The 22808-nt window shown below is 53.9% G+C and overlaps 1 protein-coding gene across 3 annotated transcripts in view; it reads left to right on the forward strand.

The window, feature by feature from the left end:
* The first annotated feature begins 3245 nt into the window (after positions 1-3245).
* Rfx1 (regulatory factor X1) overlaps positions 3246-22808 on the forward strand; it is a 30231-nt gene continuing 10668 nt past the window's right edge. The window contains exons 1-8 of one of the 3 annotated variants that reach the window (XM_021220086.1): positions 3246-3456; positions 10013-10351; positions 15767-15876; positions 16032-16115; positions 16985-17092; positions 18807-18920; positions 20376-20468; positions 21812-21906. In XM_021220086.1, the coding sequence (XP_021075745.1) occupies positions 10054-10351; positions 15767-15876; positions 16032-16115; positions 16985-17092; positions 18807-18920; positions 20376-20468; positions 21812-21906 (902 nt within the window). In that variant the 5' untranslated portion in view covers positions 3246-3456; positions 10013-10053. Of the gene's footprint in view, positions 3457-10012; positions 10352-15766; positions 15877-16031; positions 16116-16984; positions 17093-18806; positions 18921-20375; positions 20469-20601; positions 21190-21811; positions 21907-22808 lie in introns of those variants that run through there. The other 2 variants (XM_029532427.1, XM_029532428.1) reach the window with 2 other exon arrangements.

Below are 22808 nucleotides of genomic sequence, written 5' to 3' on the forward strand. Positions count from 1 at the left end.
GCCTGTCTCTCTGCCTCTTGAGTGCTGGACACTCTATTGTTTGACCTCTCTTTTAACATCCTGTGCTTTAAAAAGCTTTCTTCCAAGATGCAAGGTTGTAATCTGCTACCCAACAGCGTTCAGGTGCAGGAGTATGTGTGTGTTCAAATGGAGGGCGGAGGGCACCACTGGCTGTCAGTCCCCACACATGCTCCTCAGTGACATGGAGCTCACTGACTAGGCGAGCTGGCCATCAAGCCTTAAGAACCCTCCCCTCACGTTTCCAGGGCCGCCATCACATTCAGATCCCCTCATTCACAAGGCAAGGAATGTTCCCACGGAGACTCCCCCCTCCCCCGTACCCCGTGTTTCATGTCAGAGATCAATCCAGGCCTTGAGCATGCCAGGCAAGCACATGCCAGGCAAGCGCTCTACTGCTACCGCTGTGTCAAGCTCCAGCCCAATGCCTTCTTGTCACTCTCTAATTTGTGTCCCCACCCCCTCCACTTCCTGTGAACTGGTGCACCAGCTGTGTGGGCGAGAGGCTTGAACCAGGCCCATGTTCTGGCCGGGTGTGTCACCAGAAAGCAACTATGAACTTCCTTTTTCTGTTGAAGAAATTCTTTCTGGCCTTGATTCTGCCTGTTTCAGAGTTCAGGGTCTTCTGGGAGCTGGGGGATGGTGGGAAGTACAACCAAGTCTTCTAGGTCCCTTCACGGAAGCACTCTTCCTCTAATCTGGAAACTCAAGTCTTCACAGAAGTGGTCGTGAGGTAGAGTGAAGCTCCCCTGCCAGCTGAGGTGTGCTTCTGTGCCCTCTGGCCCAGATGTCTTTCAGTGCTTGTGGGGGTTTTGGGACTGGGAATAGCTGTGTTTCCTTCTGCTGAAGCTCACACTTGGGACATGGGAAGCCTGACCAGGGACACTCACAGTTGGGTGCTGCATCTCCAGGTGGGGCAACTCTATTCCTTGGAGCTACAATGTGTTCATCTGTCACCAGGGAGAATGCTTTAGTTGCCTGGGATGTTGCATCTCTGTGGAACTGCCTGGTAACCAGGTGCATCTGCCAGTTGTGGGCATCCTCTTTTGTTTCTGCAGTTCCCTGACTCATCTTGTTTTGTGGTGTGGAGATGGAACTTCTGGTCTCAATTATGTCTTCTACATACCCAACCCCTCAGTGGGGTATTCTGAGACTGTCCTACAGCTGGGCCACAGTACAGTAGACTTCAGGCAGGTGCTCTGTTGGTGAGCTACATATGTTCTCACCTTTTTTTTTTTTTTAACTTTAAGAGCATGTGAAGAACAATTATTTTTTTACATGTACTGGTATTTTGCCTGCATGTGTATCTATGCAACATGTCCGTGTCTGGTGTCCTCAGAAGCCAGGAGAGGGTGTCAGATTCTCTGAAACTAGAGTTACAGGTGCTTGTGAGCCCAAACTGCCTTGTGGATTCTGGAAGCTGGTGCTTTTAACTATTTGAGATATTTTCTTGACCCCTTCCTCTTACTTTTATGTTAACAACAGCTCTCACAAAGTTGCATAGGCTGGCCTCAAATGTTCCATCTTCCTGCCTTGGAGTGCAGAATGGTCCAGGCCTTCCTTCTACTAGGTTTTGTGGTGCATGTCTCACACCCCCTCATTTTGAGGGGCTCTCCTCAGAAAATAATGGTCACAGAAGCCTCTCTCTCCTCCACAGCTAGAGCAACTACAGGGCCTATCTAACGCATGTCCCTGTTTATTGAGAGTCTGATATTATAGACAAGACAAGGTAGACACTTGTTTGTTTCTCCACTTATAATTCTGGATCTTGCATATGAGAAGTATGAGGAATGGGCTCAGAAGGTGGAGTCACTTTGTCCATATAACACAGCAGAGCTGGAATGAAGGCTCCAAGCTCTGATCCTTTCTCCATCTCTAACTCCACAGGCATGGGGTGGCAAAACTTAAGGTGTGGTGGTACACCCCTATAATCTCAGCGCTTGGAGGCAGCCCTGCCTCTAAGACTTTGTCTCAAAAAAATCCCAAAAAACAAAACCAAAAAAAACCTGTTTTGAGCTGGGACTTGCTCTATAGCTCAGTTCTAAGCAATCTATCTGCCTCAGCCTGCAAAGCAGCTGTGTCTACATGGCTACTCTACCCAACTTGGACATTTTTGTACATTTTTGAAGTAGACAATAGGCTATTAAACAATTGGTATAGCAAAAGTGGTTAGTATAAAGGAACTAATTAACATATTCATCATCTATCTAACAGTTATTTATATTCCCCTGTGGAAAAAGCAGTTAGAATCTCATTTAGAAAAGAATCCTGACTCAATAAAAAATATTTGAACACAAGAGCCACTTTCCCCTAACCTAGGTGTCAGAATGACTGCATTTAACGTTTGACATTTGGTTCACCGTGCGTCTTTTATCCATTAATTGATATTTTAAAAAACTGTTTTAGAATATTATCTTGATGATTAATTTCTGAGCTGGGAGCACTCACTCCCGTCGGGGCTATTTCTGTTTCACCTTCTCCGGCTGCAGCTGACCTATCACTTGGGGAAACTGAGGCCCGGAGCGGCGGGGAGCTCTGGGGATAGAACGCCGCTGACCTTTGCTTATCATCCTCTCATTAAATGTCCGCTTGCCAGAGAGACCTTTTCACTGCCTGAGTGGCCGAGATAGCGGCGCGGCCAGGCTGTGACCTTTCCGGGGGATCCGACTAGAATCGTACCAGCCGATTCCTCTCAACCCTCTTGGACCAAGAGAACGCGCCTGTGAAGTCATCGAATTCCGAGTTCGGCCTCCGCCGCTGACGTCACAGAAGGGCAGTACAGAGTCGCTGCGTTCCTTGGGGGACGTGAGCGCCAGAGGCCAGAGAGTGGCCCAGCAAGGAGGAAGTCTTGAGGGTTTCATCGGTACGTAGGACCGAACTACAACTCCCGACGCCCCGCGGACCTGGGCGAGAGAGCGCGACAAACTTTTGGACCTGATTGATCTCTCGTTAGTCCAACCAGAGAGCCGATTTTGGAGCGGCATCCCACCCCCTTGTAATTCTCAGGGCTGCTTCCTCGCGCGAGTGACGGGCTTCGCTTGCCTTCTAGGGTTTAGCTTTCCCTGACGGACGTCCGAACTGAGGAATCGGAGCTCGGAGAAGTCGAGAGGGTGCTGAAAAGCGTGCACGGTAGCCAATAGCATGCCGGAAGCGCCCGGCGCCGTCCAATCGTTGCCCCGGAGGTCCGCCCTGGCGCGTGACGTAGTAGGGTGGGTAGCAACAGTTGCCCCGGTGAGGGAAACGGAGGCGCCATAGCCACGGTAGTCGTGGCGACCAAGCAACCCAGCAACGCCAGTCAACAACAACAACTGCGGCCGCCCCACCCCCACCCCCATGCCCCCGGCCCGGCCTGGGGACCCCGGCGCGCTCGGTCCCCTCTGCACAGCGCCCACGCACCTCCTCAAAGCCTTCCGCGGACACAAGTGCGGAGAAGCCGAGGTAACCGGGGCAGCGCCCGGCAAGCTGGGCGCGCCGGGGCGGGCGGCCGGGCCCGCGCAGCGCCTGTCGCCGGAGTACCGTCCTGAGGGAAGGGGCGGGCGGTCAAAATGGCGGCGGCGACTGTCGGGACTGTGGGGGAGGGGGCCGGGGTTCGGCCGGGGCGACACCACCCGCCCCCGGACCCGCAGCCCGGCCCCCGCGAGGGGCGGGTGCTCGCAGGCCGCGGGCGAGTGGAGGTCGGGCTGCTGGGGCGGGGGGCGCTTTTATGTGTCGGGAGGTGCGGGGAGGCGGGTCTGCGGAGGCTGGACCAATGGCATTACGCAGGGGCGGGGTGTGACCGGGAGGTGGGCGGGGCCCGGCGTCTCTCCGCCCTCGGAGTCGGGTGCGGCCGCGGACACTGGGACTGTCCCGGTGTTCCGGATGAGGAGCAGCTGCTTGGGGTGCATACCTGCCTGAGATTTAGAACCCGGACGTGCAACTATTCCATCTCGGACCTTTGTTTTTCTTTCTATAAAATGGGAAGAATTGTGGCCATCTCCTTCAGTATAGTTAACTCATAATTCCTTCCAAGAATTTCCCTAGGGCTCATCCTTGAATCTTACACCACACGGGTCTACTGTTTCTCAGTGAGACTTGATAACTTGTTCGTGTTGATTGCAAAGTGACCCCCACTCTTAAACCCCAGAGGATGTGAAGAGATGGCCAAGTTTCAATAAGATTGGCTATAGTTTGGGAAATTTAGTTGTCAGAAGTTGAATCTCCTCCTGGAGAGATGTGATCTTTGGCCAAAGATGTAGAGGATCCGAACTGTTCTCTGATGTGCTGTCTCAGCCCTAGGTTGGTACCGGTATCGGGCACTTGTTTTCTGGTGATTGGGGGCTTCTCCGTAGCTCTTAAAGTCTCCACCGGTGGAAACAGCAAGCCAGTGGAGCTGTCTGAGATTCCTTAAGCCACATCTCTTGGCCTGCCACATGTCAGTCAGGCCAGTATCAAGAGGGTCACATGTCGTAAGATGGTACAAGTCCCACATGCCAGGAGCTGGTGTAGCATCAGAGGCAAGGAGAGACATTTGTTAGTGCAGGGCCTTCGTGTGTGTGTGTGTGTGTGTGTGTGTGTGTGTGTGTGTGTGTGTGTGGTGTCCCAGAACTCCATCAGCCTTGGCAGTTCTTATTGGCAGCACAGGCAGCCAGGTCGTAGCATTTGCACTTGGCACTGGCATACACTGCAGCCCTCTTAAGGGGATCGACTTTTCCATTGGAAATTAAGCAAGGAAGCAAGGACTCCCAGTTGTGGGGACTTTTCCTACACCCGTCAAAGGGTCTTCAAATTCAAGGCTGTGTGAATTAACTTTGAGGAAGACGATGGCTGAAGTTAGCTAGGTTGCTTTTTTAAAAAAAGCCTTCAACTCCTATCGGGGAAGGCCGACTTGGAGCAGAACGTGATGGCATCGATTCTCTGACTGCTCTGGCCTCATCCTTTCCGGTAATTGTCACAGTTGAAGGGCCCAGAGGGTCATTTGGCTGGGGAAAATTGGCACTGCCTGAGTCTTAACAATTCTGTGTGTTCTTGAGTGAATCGAGTCACGGTGGTGGTGGTGGGGTGTCTATATGCTCTCAGCTAGAGGCACAAATCATTTTAACTTCGTGTTACTGTGTGTATTCCACAAAATATGTCAGGTATTAAACATTAGATACACAGTGGTGTTCAAGTGATGTCAGCACTTCCTGTCCAGTCATCGGAATTAGCTGTTGGTGTTGTTTTATCATTTTGTCGGAGAGAGACGCCTGTTGCTGTGAGCCAACAGGAGGAAGCTGTAATAAGGAGTTCAGCCTCTCTTTTCATCTTGTTTTCCAGGAATTGAACCTAAGATAACCCCAGACCAGGCACAGGCTCTGCACTGAGCTATTCACCCAGCCCTCCGTATACTTTCTACATGTAAAACGTTACATTTATTTCCTTATTTCATGTGTCTGTGTCTACATGAGCACACACAGGTCGCATAGCATTCTTGTGGAGCGGGGGACAGGTAGTGGGGGTTGACTCTGTCCTTCCAGCATTTGACCCATGGGTCTGAACGCATTTACTTAGTAGCAGGTACTTGAGACATGACCCTGCTAAGTTGTCCAGGGAGGCCTTGAACTTGTGACCTTCCTTGGGTTCCTAAGTAGCTAGGATGACAGGTCTGTGCCACCAAGCCAGACATAGAGTTGTACTTCCTGTGGAGAAGCGTTGCCCGCTCTGCTTGCCCCGGAGCGACCTTTGTTTCTGGGAGTAGCCAGGAAGAAAAGTCCTGTCTGGGAAGACATCTCGACTCAGCTGCCAGCTCTGTAGGTCTGAGACAGAGCAATGGAGAAGGTGGGAAGGGGAATTCTTGAACCAGGACTCACCTTCTTCCTTGACAGCCCTGAACAAGAGAGGGTCTCTTATGTGTGGGTCCTGTTGTGCATCAAGAGGGATGACAGCCCCCCCAGGGTCAGCCAGCACCTGGCTGCAGCCTCCTCGGGAGTCTCAGTTGTCAGAGAATCCCACTGGGCTTCCTTCCACACTCACTAGTACTGTCTTCATTCAGCTGCATACCTATGCCCTGAGCACGGAGAAAGCTGAGTGCCGGGGGGCGTGGGTTCACTGGAGAACACTTGCCTAGTGTGTGTAAGACCCAGTGTGCCATCTCTACCACTGCCAAAAAGGAAAGGGGGGGGGTGAACTTTCAGTGTATGCCCGTCATCCTAGGAGCCGGGGATAAAGGGTACCTCAACGGAGCTTGCCTTTCCGGTTCAGCAGGGAAGAGAAACTGTTAAAGAATAAAGGAACGGCTACCCAGTGGCAAGAACATTAAAGAGTGTGCACTTCAGAGCCCATGGGGGAGGGGCACATAGTGACCAGGGGAAATGGCTTGAATGTTAAGGAGCTAAGCTGGGCACAGGGTTAGAAGCAAATGCTAGTCAGTGGGGAAAAGGTGCAAAGGCCCCAAGACAGGAGGGAATGGAGTCTTATTAGACTGAGAGCCAGAGTGGCTAAAACATCCAGAGCCAGAGACATGGGGTCTGGAGGGACAGTCCTGAAGGCCCCACAGTCATGAGGATTGTTGAGTGTTGTATGTTCTCTGATGAGACGTGACACAGTTTAGGTGCTCAAAGGATCCTGCAGGCTCTGGATGCATCCCTGAGGACAGGGACCATGTGAAGATGGAGAAGCAAGGATGCCTACAGGAGAAGTAGCCAGCCCAGAATAGGTGTGAGAACCACTGAGAAATGAGTCAGTAGAGGCCAAGGGCAGGGCGCACTAGTCCACTGGACTCCCCACTTCCTTTCAGATCCGTTACCAAAGCTGTCCTACAGATGCGCTGAATACCGTTTCTCTCCCTCTAACATTTGGTTCTAGAATCTGACATCCGTTGCATGTCTGCCAGCTGCAGCCTGCTGCCTGTGTTTTGGGATAGAATACAACCTCACCTGACTAGGCAGGGCTGTCCTGTACTGCCGGGCACCTCCAGCCACGCTCAGCCATGCTGTCTGTGTGTGGAAGGGAGCTAAGAATGACTTTGACAGTTGGGATGATTGGAAAAGATCAAAAGAACATTTTATAACATGAATATTTTATAAATGTCATGTCATGTGAACAATCATAGCATTCAAATCCATGTGGAGTTGGTTTTCTTGCTCCAAGTCTGCAACACCTGCTCAACTGTTGCTCTGCCTTGCTGCATTGGCAGAGTCAGCTGGGAACCAACAGATACAGTCTGTCCACAGAAGCAAACATAGTTACTCTCAGCTCTGGGAATAGGTTCAAACATTCACAGGAAACTAGCAGTTGGCGTTGCAGACCTTGGTGTTAGCGTTGGTTCAGCAGATCCTTGACAGCGCACCCAGGCAGGTTCCATTTTCCTTGTACTGCCTTCCATGAACCAAGGGTCTTATGCTCAAGTGCATGGAAGCATTCATGCCCCATCTACATGTATGATTCATCCCCCGCCCTAGAGAGCCTCAGCTTAACCTTGCTCCTGTAGGATGGATGGATGAGAAGGTGCCCGTTTGCTGCCTGAAAGCCAGCTAGCCCTGAGGCAGCCTGGGCTAAGTTAGGTAGTCTTGGACTTCTGGGAGGATACTGTGAGGGACTAGCTAAAATATATTTGAGGGCACTACAAAGGCTGAGCTCAGTTGGACATCTCCCCAGGGGCTGCCTGTGCAGGGCATGCGCAATTGTGAATGGATGGTAATAACAGCTCTCAATGTCCACACTACTCACTGGCTGCTAAGATGATCACAGTGAATTTTTACAGTGGCCCTGCGAACCCAGGTCACAGATGGGTAAACTGAGGCACAGAAGTCAGTCAAGGCATAATGTTTACAAAAAGGTTCACATGGGGCACATGGTGATGGCTACAAACCCTGAGCCAGATTGGCTCAGATGCAACATTGCCAGAAGCTGGGGTCAGTGGAAGACGTGCTGCCCTCTGTGAGGTGCACTATGGCCTCTTCCTTCAATGATGGGTAAACTTCCCTTGATGCCCAAGTCCTTGGCAGGGTTGGGTGGGGTGGCATTGAGGCTGGCTGCTGCTCTGTGTGTTACTTGGGCCCTGTAGTCTCAGTGTCTGTCTGTCTGTCACACACACACACACACACACACACACACACACACACATACACACACACTTCCATGGGAGCACTTTTGTCTCTAGGGACTATGTTACAGACATTCCTCAGTGCCCAGCCTTTCCTTCCTCTTTCTCTCCCTTCCTTTTTTTGGGGGGTGGGAGTGCTGTTAAGGGAGTATCCCAGGCCTGGTGCATGCTGGGCCAGCAGCTCCACAGATCTGCATGGGAGGCTGCCATCAGTCATCCCACAGGGAGGGAGTGGAGGAGCTCCCCCAAAGCTACTCAGCTGGGCCGGTCAAGTTCAGGCTGTGAGTTGGCCCTGTGCTCGGCTTGTTTCTCAACTGCTGCCCAATCTACCATCCAAGGGCAGAGCCTCAGTTCCTGGAGAGGCAGGCACTGGGAGGCAGGGGGTGTGTTGAGGCCTTGCTGTCAGCGAGTCCCTCTGGGGGCTTGTGCCAACTCCCTGGCTCTGGTCAGAAGGGCAGGGAAGGTGCTGCCTACTGTGAGAACCAATTAAGTCTAGGCCTCACTAGTGTGGTGAGAACCCAGGGTCAGCCACGAGTCTTGGGGCTGAGTAAAGTTAGTGATAGATCGGACACCAGGATGAAGAGCTCAGTTCTCGGTGGGTGCCGAGGCTGGGGTGCCAGGTGGGTGCCTGTGGAGCAGTAGCTGTTGTTAGGTTCCCAGCCTTCCCTTGCACTAGAGGTCAACCTGCTCACATGGGTGGCAGTGGTTCCAGTTGGCAGGCTCTTAGCCTGTGTTCCGTGTGGCCTAGGGTGACAGCCAGGACAAAGGCACAAGCTTGAGGTGCTGGAAATGGGTACCCTTCAGAGCCGTTGCCGTCTCATGCTAAGCCAGGGTGTGTACCAGCCAGCCAGGCTTCTGCACCTCGTTTAGACCGGCCACTCCCAGCCACGGGAGGTCCCCACATCCTAAGCTTGCAGCCCCATTGCTGCCTCAGGTCTGTGAATGGCACCCTGCCGAGGGGCACTCAGATGACCCCTGGCATGGAGTTCTGAGAGACACCTTTCCCTGTGACTTGCCTCTCCACCTTCAGACTGCAGAGGGCTCAGAGTGCCCAGGGTTAGACAGGCCTGTCGCTTCCCTGCTGTGTGGCCTGGGACCAGCAGCACTTCACCTTCTCTGAGCCTCACCTCCTCATCTGGAAAGCTGTCTAGATCCATTATGGTGGTTGTAAATTCTCAGATAGAGTAGTGTGTCATGGTTGGTCTTGGCTCTCAGCTTGGCTGGATATGGAACAGGTTTGTTCTGCGCAAGAGGCCTAGGAGATGCCCACTTGAAGACAGTATAGTAGCATGTGCCATTCCAGAGGCTGGGGCAGAAGGATCATAGTTTCAGTTAGCTTGGACTACTTAGGGAGCTCCTGTTGTGAAAGACCGAGCTACGGGTGCAGCTTACTGCAGGGTACTTGCCCAGTGTGTGCAAGGCCCTGAGTCCCGCCCCCAGAACACCAGAAGAAAAGAGATCCCAGCACTCAGGAGGAAGAGGCAGGCGGATCTCTGAGTTCCGGCCGAGCCTGGTCTACACAGCAGTTCCATGCTAGCCAGGACTATATAGTGAGATTCTGTCTCAAAGCGGGGAGGTGTTCTCTGGGCTCATTGGAGAGCGGGATGACATAGGTGCTCTAGAGGCCACTGACAGTCTGGAGAGTTGTCCCAGGCATAGCCTGAGGCACTGTGGGCAGGTTCAGGTGCCAGGGGGTGGAGGGCAAGAGCAACAGGCTCAGGATGAGGGTGAGGAATCCTGCCTGTATCTATTCCCAGATAACCCACAGGGATGGCTCCATTGTATGTAGCCAGGGATTTAATCAAGTTAGTGATGAGCCCAAAGACATCTCCAGGGAGCTGGGAGCTGGCTGTTTTCTTCTGCTGGTAGATTAATTCTTTTTTTTCCTTCTTCTTTTGTTTTTCTGTTTCTCTCTCCCCCGCTTTTCTACTCAAGGAAGAGGAAAACCGCCTTATTTATTATCATTCACTGTTGGCATGGCAACACAGTCCTATGTTACTGAGCTACAGGCAGCCCCACAAGCATCCCAGCCGCCACAGGCCCCACCCCAGGCCCTGCCCCAGCCACCACCCCCAGCAGCACCCCAGCCTCCTGCTGCAGCAACCCCCCAGCCCCAGTATGTCAGCGAGCTGCAAAGCCCCCAGCCCCAGACGCAGCCTCCGGGCAGCCAGAAGCAGTATGTGGCAGAGCTCCCGGCTGCCCCCGCACCCTCCCAGCCTGCCACACCTGCCCCGTCCCCTGTGGCTCAGCAGTATATCGTGGTCACCGTATCGGGTAAGTTCACATCTATACTTGTGATCAGGGTGCTTGGAACATCTCTGGGAGGAGCGTGGGGAGCTTAGCATCCAGGGATCCGCTCCGGGGCTACCTGTGCGTAGCAGGGCATCTCTGGGTAAAGGGAAGAATCAGGCCAAGCAGAGGAGCTTCTGATCCCACTGGAATGCTTCTGTTTTTATCTGTCCCCAAGTAAAATGTCCTCAGAAAAGAGGATGGGATGGTGAAATGCAGCTTGCACACACCTGCAAGCCTCAGGCTACCCACCGGCCCTGGGCCTCTCTGCCTGGGTCTTACCATTGCACCTTCTCTAAATAAGGACTTGTGAGATGTGCTTAGAGCAGGCCGGCCCAGGAGAGGTTCTTGAGAGATCCTGTCTAGATGGCTGAGATGCATTCTCTCTCCTCCCTGAAGAAGCGGGATCTGGTGGCCAAGCACGCTCCTGAGCCCATGGCTAACCGTGTAGCATGGAAAAGGTCTGATGTACTAGAGCTGAGTCTAATGTCACAGCCTGAGGATGTGGACAAGGGAAGGTCAGCCACAGCTGAAGGTGCCATGCTGATGCAGAGCCAGGGGTCGTTTTGTCCCTCTGGGGTGTCACCACAGGTCTCCAGCCTCTGCCTCTCTTCTTGGGAAGCAGAGGAAGGAGGCAGAAGCCGCGCTCACCACAACAGCCAGTGTGACACCTGTACACTCTCGGCCCCACCTGAGCCTCCCTGACCTGAGTGGGATCAGGCCCTGGCCGGGCTACGCCTACGACTCCTCAGAGTTGGAGTGGTCTTCTGCAGGGGCCTGCAACCCCTGCCCGGAATATCCTCTTTTCTTCTTTTGTTCTCTTTGCCATATGTCCACAGACTACTAGCTCTGTGATTACTGATCTCTCATGTCCACCCAGTTGGCGGCCACCTGTGACCTTGCTCCTGACAGCTCCCATCAGGGTCCCCACCCTTTCAGAATCATGGGTCATCCGGGGTCTTTGTTACTCTTGGCCTCTAGGCGGTGCCTGTCCTGTTTCCTCCTACCTCAGACCTGTCCTGCACACTGCCCTGCTGCCATCACATCTGCCTTCTTCGCTGTCGCCTCTGTCTTGTGTCTCACCTGTCTGATCCATAGCTCAGGCCCTGCCCTGCTCCAGTCGCCATCCTCCTGATGACCTCCTGAAGTGTCATGACTCTCCCTCCCTCCCTATTCCCAGTACTGGGAACTCAGAGCCTCACACACTCTAGTCTGCTGCTCTTCAGTGAGCTCCATCCCTGGCCCTCCCTTTACTCTTGTTTGAGACAGGGTCTCATCAGGGCCATACTCACTGATCTCGTTCTGACAGAGCCTTGTCTCCGTTACCTTGTCAGCCTTTTGCTCCAGCCTCCTTGGACGCTGGTGACACCAGATCTAACTGTCATACTTGCCATGCGTCTGTTGGGGTCTCCACCCTGGCCTCTGCCCTGAGCCCCGGGATCTTGCGACTAGTCCATCCAGGTGTGGCTACTGAGGGTCATCTTCCACCCTCTCCCTACAGGCTCTATGAGATGTCCCCTTCCACCCAGGCCCAGCTTAGCCTCTGCTTCTGTCCTGCTTCTCCAGATGTTGCTATTCCACCCCACTCTCTCCTTCCTAACCCCACCAGACCCTCTACCTCTACCACGTCCATGCCATCTCTGGTTAGCTCCGATGCCTTATTCTCCCAATAGCCACAGGAGCCTGTCCCTAGCTGATACTTAGGCCTCTTCACATCCCATCTTTATCACGATTCCAGAGCGGGGCCCTAGGGCATGGGAGTTTGCAGTATTAGAATGCTGTCCCCTATCCCTCCCAGAGAAGCACCCCTTAACACCTGTAATCACATTGGGGGACGGGGTTGTGGCCGGAGGAGTCTAATTCCAGGCTTAATCTGAGCTATAAATCAAGATCCCATCTCAAAAAATTTTTTTCTGTCATCAGCTTCTGAATAAGCTCCAAGTACCTGTCTTGCCCAGCAGCTCTTAGCCCTGTGCCCGACATGACTGAGCCTCCCCAGCCTCCTGCCATGCCAGCTCACCAGCTTAGCTACTTCTCCTTTTACCCTGGCACCTACTACCTCAGGCATACCCAGGCTAATCTTTCTGCTACCTTCATCTCCAATCTCTCCTCAGAGGCCACTCCCTGCGCTCTGATCCCACCATCCGACCTTTTCTTGAGTTAGCGTCATATGGTAGTGATGCTTTTGAAGACGGGGTTGTGTCTTTAGGTTCTGTGCAATGAGTGGTGGAAATAGGCCTGGCCCAGCACAACTAGCTGAGGCCGTCTAGCCTAGCATCTCATTGCCCTTGAGCGACCCACCACAAGTTCCTCCTGCAAGCATTTGGTGTCCTCAGAGTAGAACCTGGAATAGGCACACTGTTCTAGACTCTGTCTCAGCTTCTCCTGGCTCTTCATGGCACACCAAGGGAAGACCTGGTATTCAAAGTCCTGGGCCAGAGTGGCATTTTGGTCAGGCAGGCCTGGGTCAGTCTCACTAGCTATGGGGTGGAGAGATAGCAGGCTATCAGAGGACAAAGCACAGGTCAGGGTTGGCTACAGCTCTTGTCTGCAATGTCACTCTGCCAGGCTCACACCTCTGGTTGGGCAGTGGCTTATTGCCTACTTTTTACCATGGTTCTGGGAATGTCATCCCGCTGAGTTCTGGCAGGAGTGAGCCCGTCCCTGCGGGTGTCACTGATACCCCCGTGAGTGCTGAGGAAGAGGAGGGAGGCTGCCACCCACCCAGCTTCCATGTTGGTGTCTTCCTACTCTCTCTCCCAGGCTGCCCCTGTGAGCCAGTCCTCTGAGGAAGGGGAGGCTGACACTGGAGAGGATGAACAGGGAGGTACCTAGGCCAGCTCCAGAGCCAGGAACAATCTGGGCTCACCAGGAAGCCTGCAGGGGAAGGGTTGCCTGTACCCCTGGAGGAGGCAGCAGGAGTAAGCTGAGATCTCTAGCCTGGTCCGGCCATGCTCTGCCCCAAGGTGACTAGAGATGACAGCAGGGAGCTCAGGTTCCCCTGGTCAGACAATACAGAGCCATAATCCCGGGCTCCCCTGAGAGGCCTCTAGAACCTATCTCCATAGGCTGGGGAGGTGAAGCCAGACCTGCCAGAGGGACCAGGGAGCCTGCAGGAGACACTAGTGCCACCCAGGCTTCTCTGCATCCCTTTAGCTTGTGGTCCCCCAGAGGACCTGTACCTCTTCAGGAGTGCTGTGCCCACAGGAGGAAAATGGGAGCTACTTGTCAGCATCCCCAGGGAAGAAGGGGAAAGTAAGGTTCAAGAATCCATAAGTCCTGGGGAGGCAGGGGCCCAGAACCTTGTCCTGATGTCCATACCCAGGAGCAAGAAGAGGAGCCTGGCTGGCGAGAATGCCTCCTGGAGAGCTGACTTGCTCTCTTTAAGCTGAGGGGTGAACAGGTGGAGGTGGAGGAGCCAGGCACTTGAAGGAAGGGGTGGCCGCATGGAAATAGGCCATCTGATTCAAACAGGACATTAGCTCTGTTCCTAACGCTAGCTTTCGGGTCCCCCTGCTTATGTACCCACCCAGAAGAGAGTTGGCCAACAGACACAGCTGTCCCTAGACTCTATACTTTCCAACCTCCTTTCTTCCCAGCTCACCTTTCAAAGCACAGCTAGGAAGCATTAAGGGCCACCCCAAGGCAGGTGATAGCAGGATTGCTTCTGGGATAGATGCCTGATTAGATGGACATTGCAAGTGGCCAGGGCCAATGTCCTGTGTGGCTTCCCACCGGAGCCATAGCAGTCCCCCGTGGGTCTCCTCAGTCCAGTGCCCATCCTTGAGCTGGGCCTGGCTCCCTGTATTCCAGATAGCCCAGATATTGGGGGGGAAGGAGTGGGGATGAGACCTGTGACTCTAGGCCAGCTTGATTTTTCCCTCAGAGGGGCTGAGGGAGAGTGCCTTCTCTGGGACCCAGAAAAGACTAAAGCAGTTTTGAGGGAAGATTCCAGCAAAACTAATTAATTATCACTGCTTAGAATAGGTGTAGGTAAGCAGGCCTGGGAAGGGTCCCAGGAGGTCTCCCTGGGCAACCCCCATATCGGCCACTTCTGGGGCATATTCAGAAACGCTCAGGCGACTGGGCCAGCCTCCTGCCCTAGCCAGGCCCTTTTCCTGTGCCAGTCTGTGTGGCTCTGCCTAAGAAGATCAGCAACTTAGAAATGATGTATGGAGTTGGGTGATGTGGGCATACAGGGACCCCCCTGGACCCAGGCCAGCTCCCTTCCCCCCAGCTGGGTGATACAAGGTCTTTGTCACCTGAAAATGAATGAGAAAGGCAAGTACCAGCTCAAGGGGCCCAGGACCCCCTAGAGTGTCACATGGTACACAAGAAACGGTATCAGTGTCCACTGCCGTCCCTTTGATTACCCTTGTTGCCATGTACCCTTTAGGAGATCAGGTGACCTCTACCTTTACCCCCTGCCAGATCCCAGAAAGATGGGGCCGGGGCCTTGGTTCCTTTAGGCAGTGCTGGAGAATGAGAACAGGCTCATGGCTACCCCTCCTGACCTTGGCCCCCTGAGCTACTGAGGAACTAGGTAGGCTACATGAGGGGTGGGCCAGGCGACTTCCCAGCCTGAGCAAGAGTCTCCTGGCTGTGTGTCTTGGGGGCACTGTCCCTGCGCACTTCCCTGCTGTCCCACGAATCACTTAGCAGTGTGTGTATAAAAATAAGATCCACCTCTGATGATAGCATCTCTGGGTACCAGCCTTCCTCACGTCCTGGCCCCAGGCCCCTGAGCAGCCCGAATGAAGCAGATTGTTTATCTAAGAGGGCTTGAAGGAGTTCTGAGCCATGGTGGGGATTAGTTGTCCAAGGTGTTGGGTGTAAAGCCTCCTGCACACGCTCCTGCTTCCATAGTGCCAGGCTGGCTCCTGCGATGGCTGGACAGCAGGGCTAGGAGCAGGCAGGGGCACCATGGTCTAGGATTGTCTCTTGGCTGCCTGCCAACATAAGTACCTGCACTTTGGGCTCTGAACCCCTTGCTGTCTCCACTGCACTCGGGCATGGGAAGAAGGCTCTGGAGCACTTCTGACCACCGTGTGTCCTGAGCAGCCAGGGGAAGCTCAGCACTTGGTCCTTGGAGCTGCCAAGACTTGAGCAAGGGAGTGAGGATCCAGTCTGTCTATGTCCATAGTTCTGCTTTTGTGGGAAAGAGGCTCCTCAGACATATTTCAGAACAGAGAAGATCGGGGGCTAATTCCGTATGCCAAGGGTCCTGGGTCCTCTGCATGCTCACTCCATCTTGCCATGTATCTCCAATGGATGCTAGAAAAGGCCAGGCAGGACTTGGAGAGGCCAGGTCTCAAGGGTGGGCCATAGGCTGCATTGCTAAACTCTTGGAGTAGACACAGAGATGGTAGACAGAGCTGACCTGCCAACCTCTTCCCACAGAAGGTGCCATGCGGGCTAGTGAGACTGTGTCAGAAGCCAGCCCCAGTTCCACGGCAAGCCAGACTGGTGTTCCCACCCAAGTGGTCCAGCAGGTGCAGGGCACCCAGCAGGTAGGACATGGCCTTCACTAGGGGGAGAGGCTCCCCTCCACCTTCTTACCATGAACATGTTTACCTGTCTTATCAAGACATGGCAACAGCCACCTCCACCCACCCATCCCTGGTAAGCAACCCTCATTCAACTTCCTTTCTTCTTGCCTCCACAGCGGCTGCTGGTCCAGGCAAGTGTGCAGGCCAAGCCAGGCCATGTGTCCCCCCTGCAGCTTACCAACATCCAGGTGCCACAGCAGGTAAGGCTCCCGGCTCCAGCCTCCTGTGGGGCCGAGAGCTACTTCCCCACTGCTTGCTTGTGTCTGTTTTGCCAGGGTATCATCCTCAGGCTGGCTGCCTCAGTTCCTGGCTCTGGGCAGTGGCCTCTAGAGGCAAGATTAAGTACCCTAGGGGCTGATGGCCACGCAGCCTCAGGAGTCGCTGTACTGAGGACTGGGGAGGATCAGCAGCAGGAAGCCTGTGGGTCCAGGCCCAGCATCTTATAGTGGCATCCAGGAAGGCCACAGTCTGGTGCTGGTGCTCTTGACTGTTCTGGTTCCTCAGCTCATATTTGGTCTGTGCTAGAATGCTGGAACCCAGCACTGGGACACAATAAACTTGTGCTCTGTCACCAAGCTACATTCCAGCCCAGTGCTAACAGACTGTAAGGATAAGAACGTTCTTTTCCTGTAAGAGGGGATGTTTTGAGACAGGGTCTTCTATAGCCTGAAACTCCATCTATAATGGCATATGACCTTGAACTCCTGATCTGAGAAGTGCAAGCATGCACTTCTATGGGCTCTAGAACGCATTTCATGCCTTCTGAGCCAGGAGCCAGCTCTAGCTTTGCTGCTCCTCCTCAGCTTTGAGCTTGTGTGTCACCTGCTATGGAGTAGAGCCATAACTGTGCTATGTTGGGGCGCAGGGCAGTTCCCGGGCTGACAGGCATGGTGAGCTGAGAATGTTCTAGTACATAGGTGCTCACCAAAACGTAGAAGACTGGAGGGGCTTGTTAGTGGAATATGTATGATGACGGCTTGGTTCCATCCCTAGCACGGAAAAACAAAACTCAGGACTTGGCTGTGGCTGGTGCTGCTAGTGAGCATGCTCCTTTTTCTTTTGACCCCAGGCTATCCCCACACAGCACCTGGTGGTGCAGAGCCCAGCACTGGGCACTAAGAATGGCCAGGTCTCCCTGACGGTGCACAGCGCCCAGCAGGTGCACTCTGCTCCTGAGGTGAGTGTGCCTCACTGACACCGCCCCATCTTTCTCTGTTCTAGCCATGGGCCCCAGCAGCATATTTGTCCCCCATCACCTTTTTTTGAGACAGGGTCTGACAGTGCTGTGCAGGCTAGCACCGACCTCCTATGTGGAACAGGTTGGTCTCTACCATGACCTCCTCCTGTGTTAGTCCTGAGTGCTGGGCTGCAGGTGTGTACCACTGTACCTGGCTTCATCTGAAGCTCTTTTGCACTGAGTTCCCTTGCAGCTCCTGAGTCCTATACCATCGCCATTGACACTGGGTGGGTTATCCAGCTAATGTCTGCCTGGCCCTGCCATCCCAGCTGATGTTGAGAGAGCTGAGAGAGCTGTAGTCCAGAAGTGAAAGAGTTTTCTCTTCCGGCTTCATAGTGAATGGAGTCCCATCATGAGAGCTTGGACACACACACACACACACACACACACACACACACACGAGGAGGGTCTGGATGCAGTGGGATGCAGATGGTCTTGAGCTTAGATTAAGAGTGCAGGGCTAGGCAGGGCCCTTTAATCCTAGCATTTGGGAAGCAGAGACTGGAATCTCCATGAGTTCAAGGCCAGTCTGGTGTACATATTGAGTTCCAGGACAGTGAGGGCTATTACATAGTGAGACACTTTCTCAAGAAAGAGGGGGAGGCTGGGAGGGAGGGAAGAAGAGAGGGAAGGAAGGAGGGAGGGAGGGAAGGAAGGAAGGAAGGAAGGAAGGAAAGGAAGGAAGGAAGGAAGGAAGGAAGGAAGGAAGGAAGGAAGGGAGGGAGGGAGGGAGGGAAGGAAGGAAAAAAAATACAGGCTCAGATGCCAGGCTTAGCTGAGTCTTTGGGCAGGTCTCCAGCATCGCAGCCCAGTATTTCCTGTGTACAACAGAGCTAATAGCACTGGGCTGCCATATCCCTGCGTACAGAGGCTGAAGCAGGAAGGTTTCAAGTGTGGTGCTAACTTGCATTTTATAGTGAGACCTCGTCTCAGGAAGAACTCGTAAAACCCACCATTCATCCGCTCACTCCCATCAGATCAGCAGGCCATGCTAGTGCAGTGTGTTCCAGAGCACACAGGCTCACGGTGTGGCCGGCCCTGGGCTGCTCTCTCCTCCATCCCTACCGGGAAATGGGGGTCTTGAAGCATCCACTGCAGCAAGCAGTGGGGACAGCAGGAGGCGAAGGTAGATTCAGTGTTGTTACCTCTGTCCCGTAGGGAGGCCTGGCAGGATCAGGGGGAGCTGGGTCATGGACCAGACTAGCTCCCAGCCTACTGTTTCTCACCTTTGCTGCAGCTCTTCTGATGTAGAAGCTACAGGTGGCCTCTGACTCGCATGGAGGCTGGGACACTTGCAGCCCCATCTAGGTAGAGTCCTGCAGAGCAGTGTTTGTGGCTGCTGTGGGCTGCCCCACCTTCTCCAGAGTCATCCTGAGGCAGGTTGTTAGGGCCTGGGTGCCCCAGACACAAGCATAGCTGGCCCTCACATTGTCCCTGTTTGTTTTCTCTCTCTCTCTCTCTCTCTCTCTCTTTTTTTTTTTTTTTTTTTTTTGGTTTTTCGAGACACGGTTTCTCTGTGTAGCCCTGGCTGTCCTGGAACTCACTCTGTAGATCAGGCTGGCCTCAAACTCAGAAATCCTCCTGCCTCTGCCTCCCAAGTGCTAGGATTAAAGACGTGCACCACCACGCCCAGCCCCTGTTTGTTCTCTTACAGAGGTCACCAGTGCAGGCCAACAACTCCACCAGCAAGACAACTGGGACTCCTGCGGCCACTNTGCAGCAACTACAGGTCCACAGCGTCCAGCAGAGTGTCCCTGTCACCCAAGAGGTGCCTGGCCAGGGCGGGCAGTAGCTAGGGCCAGGGGTGTAGGCCAAGTAGCCACCTATGTCTGGCTCCCTGGCCTGTGGGAGCTAAGCAGATGGACCCAGCTCCAGCCTACCATGTGAGCATTCGATGAGAGCCTCTCTCTGCCTCTATCTAGATTCATTGTTCCTAGTTTTGACATTTGTAGAGGTGCCTCACAGGGCACATTATGGCTTTGAAAACCCACATTGGTAGGCCAGAGAGATTGCTCAGTGGGTAAAGCACACTTGCCACCAATCCCGATAACTGAGTTCTGTCCCTGAGCCCTGCATGATAACCACCTCCTACAAGTTGTCCTCTGACTTCTACACACACACACACACACACACACACACACACACACACACACACAGGGAGAGAGAGAGAGGGAGATAGCACACACACAGAAAGAAAGAGAGAAAAGAAAGCCCACCCTGGGAAGGCTGCAGGGTGAGCATGTGCCCATCATACACAAGGCCCTGGGTCCATCTCTTTTCTGCAAAACCAAAAGGCAACAATATACAGTGGCCTCTTTGGGCAACAATATACACTGGCCTCTTCGGGCCAGCTACGGGGAGAGGACACACCGAGGCCACACCCTTGCCATTCTGAAGGCCTTCAGATTTTACATTTGTTTTAATTTTTTTTTAATGAGTATGGGTGTTTTGCTTGAATGTGGGTCTATGCACCATGTATGTGCCTAGAAGTGGAGTTAAAGCTGTGTTGGTGCTAGGAAGTGAACCTGGGTCCTCTGGAAGGACAACCAGTTTACTTAACCACGAATCCATCTCTTAAGCCGGCTATTCTCACGATGTGCTCAACCTTCCAAAGGAGACTGCGCTTCCTAATACCAGCACAGTGGCCCGAGCAGGCCAAGATGCAAGGATGGTCTTGTATCTCCTTGTTAACTGCTTAACTTTTGGAATTCTTGGCTTCTCGAGAAAGCAAGACATGGTTTGTGTGTTCTCATAGCCTCAACTAAGAGAGGCTCAGGCCAGATCTCAGCTTCAAGGCCAGTCTGGGCAATGTACTGAAACCCTGATTCAGAATAAAAACTGAAAAACAGTGCTAGGGTGGAGAGTAGTGGTAGAGAGCTGACCTAGCATGCATAAGACCCTAGGTTCCCCGGTACCAGGAAGAAAACCTCAAATAGGCCCGAGCCATAGGCTCTTCCTTAGAGGGAATGGAAACCTTCCAATTCAAAGGATCCACAGGTACTCCCTTCCGGTGCAAGAATCGCTCTGAACCTCCAGATGGCAGAGGCAGGCAGTAAGAGACCTGGAAGGCCTGTATTACCGGACCCCACACGAAAAGGCTGCTCTCTGTCTGAGGAATGACATCCTTTCCCAAGAGGGCTGTTCTGAGCATGCATGGGACGTGCTGCCCTAGTTGCCATGGTTACCATAGTTGAACTTGCCTCTCCTTGCCCTTCTTTGCCAGAGGTCAGTAGTCCAGGCCACTCCACAGACCAAAGCTGGCCCGGTGCAGCAGCTGACTGTGCAGGGACTACAGCCAGTTCACGTTGCTCAAGAGGTGCGTGTCTTATCTGTCTATGTCGGGGCAATCAGACTGGTCCCGGGCTGTGGCTGGAGGTACAGGCACCTAATCCAGAGGGAGGAATGGAGCCAACTGGGGACCCTAAAGGGCAGGGACAATGGGAGCAATTGAAGTTTGAAGCCCCGCAGAAGTGAGACTTCACTCTAGCCCTCGGCTTCAGACTTTATCCTGAATCCGTCCCCATCCCAGCACCTGACCACTCAGGACACGGGTCTTGTTGAAAGAGGACTGGATTCGAATTCCGCTTCTTTGATAGTGCCCACTTTGCTCCTCTCTTCTCTAAGGAGATCCCAGGTGGGGAATCTTCATTCGGGTGGCCATGAGTGCACAGCTGGGTGACCCCCCAGTATCTCTGTTTGTCCTCCAGAGCTCAGGCAGTCAGTTTCCCGCTAGGAAGGCAGAGCAGCAAGAAACCCGGCCCACGCCGCCGCCGGAGCCGCCGCCCCAGCCTCCCGGGCCTGGGCCAGCGTGCTGCGGCAAGGCCTTGCAGCTAGGCAGCGAGCAGCAGCCGCTCCATTACGAGCCGGGTGTGGAGCAGTGGGTGGAGCTGGTGGGCGTGCTGCCCCCACACCTGCTCCTGCCGCAGCAGAGGGTGGTCTTCGAGCCACAGCCGGGGCTCTCGGCCCGAGCCAGCCCCGACCTGAGGGTCAGGATCCACAGAATGCCCCAGGTGCTAGTGTTCGGCACCGCCCTCAAAGTAGGTGGTGGCGGACAGCGGACAGACGCACGGCAGGGGGCGGAGGGCGGGCAGGGGAAGGGCATTCAGCCCAGCCAGCCGCTTTGCCCCGCCGTCAAGTCCAGGTTCCCAGGCTCCGCCCCTGCAGCCCAAGGCGGGTGGGGTGAGATGTCTTTGCCCTGTCCCCCAAAGACCTGCCAGTCATTCCGTGTTCTGCCTCAGGAACTGGGTCCCAGACACCGCTCCTGCAAACTAGGGTTGGGGGTGGTGGGCTAGCGTTGTCAGTCGTTCTATCAACTGATCCCTTCTTCAGGCTCCACCCCTAACCCCTTTTTGGTTTCCAGAAGACCCCCAGGCCCGCTTTTTAGATTGCAAACCCGCCTCTCAAGCCCATTGCAGAATTCTCTCTGGTATCGTCTCCTTTGCTCATAAGCCTCAGAAACCTCTTTGCCAAAGCAGAGAATCCCAGCACCTCCTGTTTTCAGCCACAACTGAGGCCCGGCCCTACCTCAGCCCCCCACCTCTGGCCCATGGTGTTCAGGGAACCGTGATGTGCAACCTAGAGGGGGTGTATGCGGGCATCAGGGAGCCCATGGGTAGTGGCCAGCCCTGACCCACGACCCTGCTTTTCCTCCTGTTTCAGGTACAGCAACTCCCTCAGGTGCCTGTCCCACATGTGTACTCCAGCCAGGTGCAGTATGTGGAAGGTGGTGACGCCAGCTACACAGCCAGCGCCATGTAAGTGGGCAGAGGGTGGAAGGAGTGCTCAGATGTGGGTAGGGCCTCAATTCTAGCTCCCAGCTGGTCTCCCAGGCTCAGGCTATGGCTCAGGTGATAGCCTCACCCCTGTGGGGTGCCAGGAATATAGGCAGCTGGTAGCAGAAGAGATGCTGGCCCATTGGGAAGGCACCGCCACAACTTAGGGGCTGTGCAGTTAGATGGATCTGGATTTTAGGCAGGAAAAAGGGAAAGAAAAAACATACATATATGTATTTATACGTATATTTTTACAACATAGACTTTTTTTGAGACAGTGTCTCTCTGTATAGCCCCAACTGCCCTGGAACTTGATCTGTAGACCAGGATAGCCTTGAACTCAGATTTGCCTGACACTTACTCCCTCGTGCTGGGACCATAGGTTCTCAATCTGACCCTCAGTGCCCCACAGAGTGATTCATGTGTCCTGTTTCTCTGCTTCTACTCAGAAGTGCTCTGAGCATAGAACGGTCCTGTTTGAGCAGCACTGGGGAGGCAGAGGCAGGAGGATTGTTTTTTATTATATTGACTTATGTGTGGGGAGGGTATGTGTGCTGTGGTACACGTGGTACATGTGGAGATCAGAGAACAACCTGGAGGAGTCAGTTTTCTCCTTCACACAGGTGGCAGGGAGCAAACCCAGCCCCCAGGCTTGCGTATTCTGCCTTACAGTTTTTCTTGGGAGCTAGGGAGATGAATTAGTAAATGGCTTGCTTATCAGACATGAGAAGCAAGGTCATGACCTGAGGTCAGAACTCTAGTACCTGGGTAAGGGGCTGGTGTGGTGGTGTGAGTCTCTGACCCCAGAGCCGCCACCTTGCCGGCCCCTGTGTATGTGTGTGTGTGTGTGTGTGTGTATGTGTATGTGTGTGTGTGTGTGTGTG

This window comes from Mus pahari, chromosome 20 (assembly GCF_900095145.1).
Source record: "Mus pahari chromosome 20, PAHARI_EIJ_v1.1, whole genome shotgun sequence".
Taxonomy (NCBI): Eukaryota; Metazoa; Chordata; class Mammalia; order Rodentia; family Muridae; genus Mus; species Mus pahari.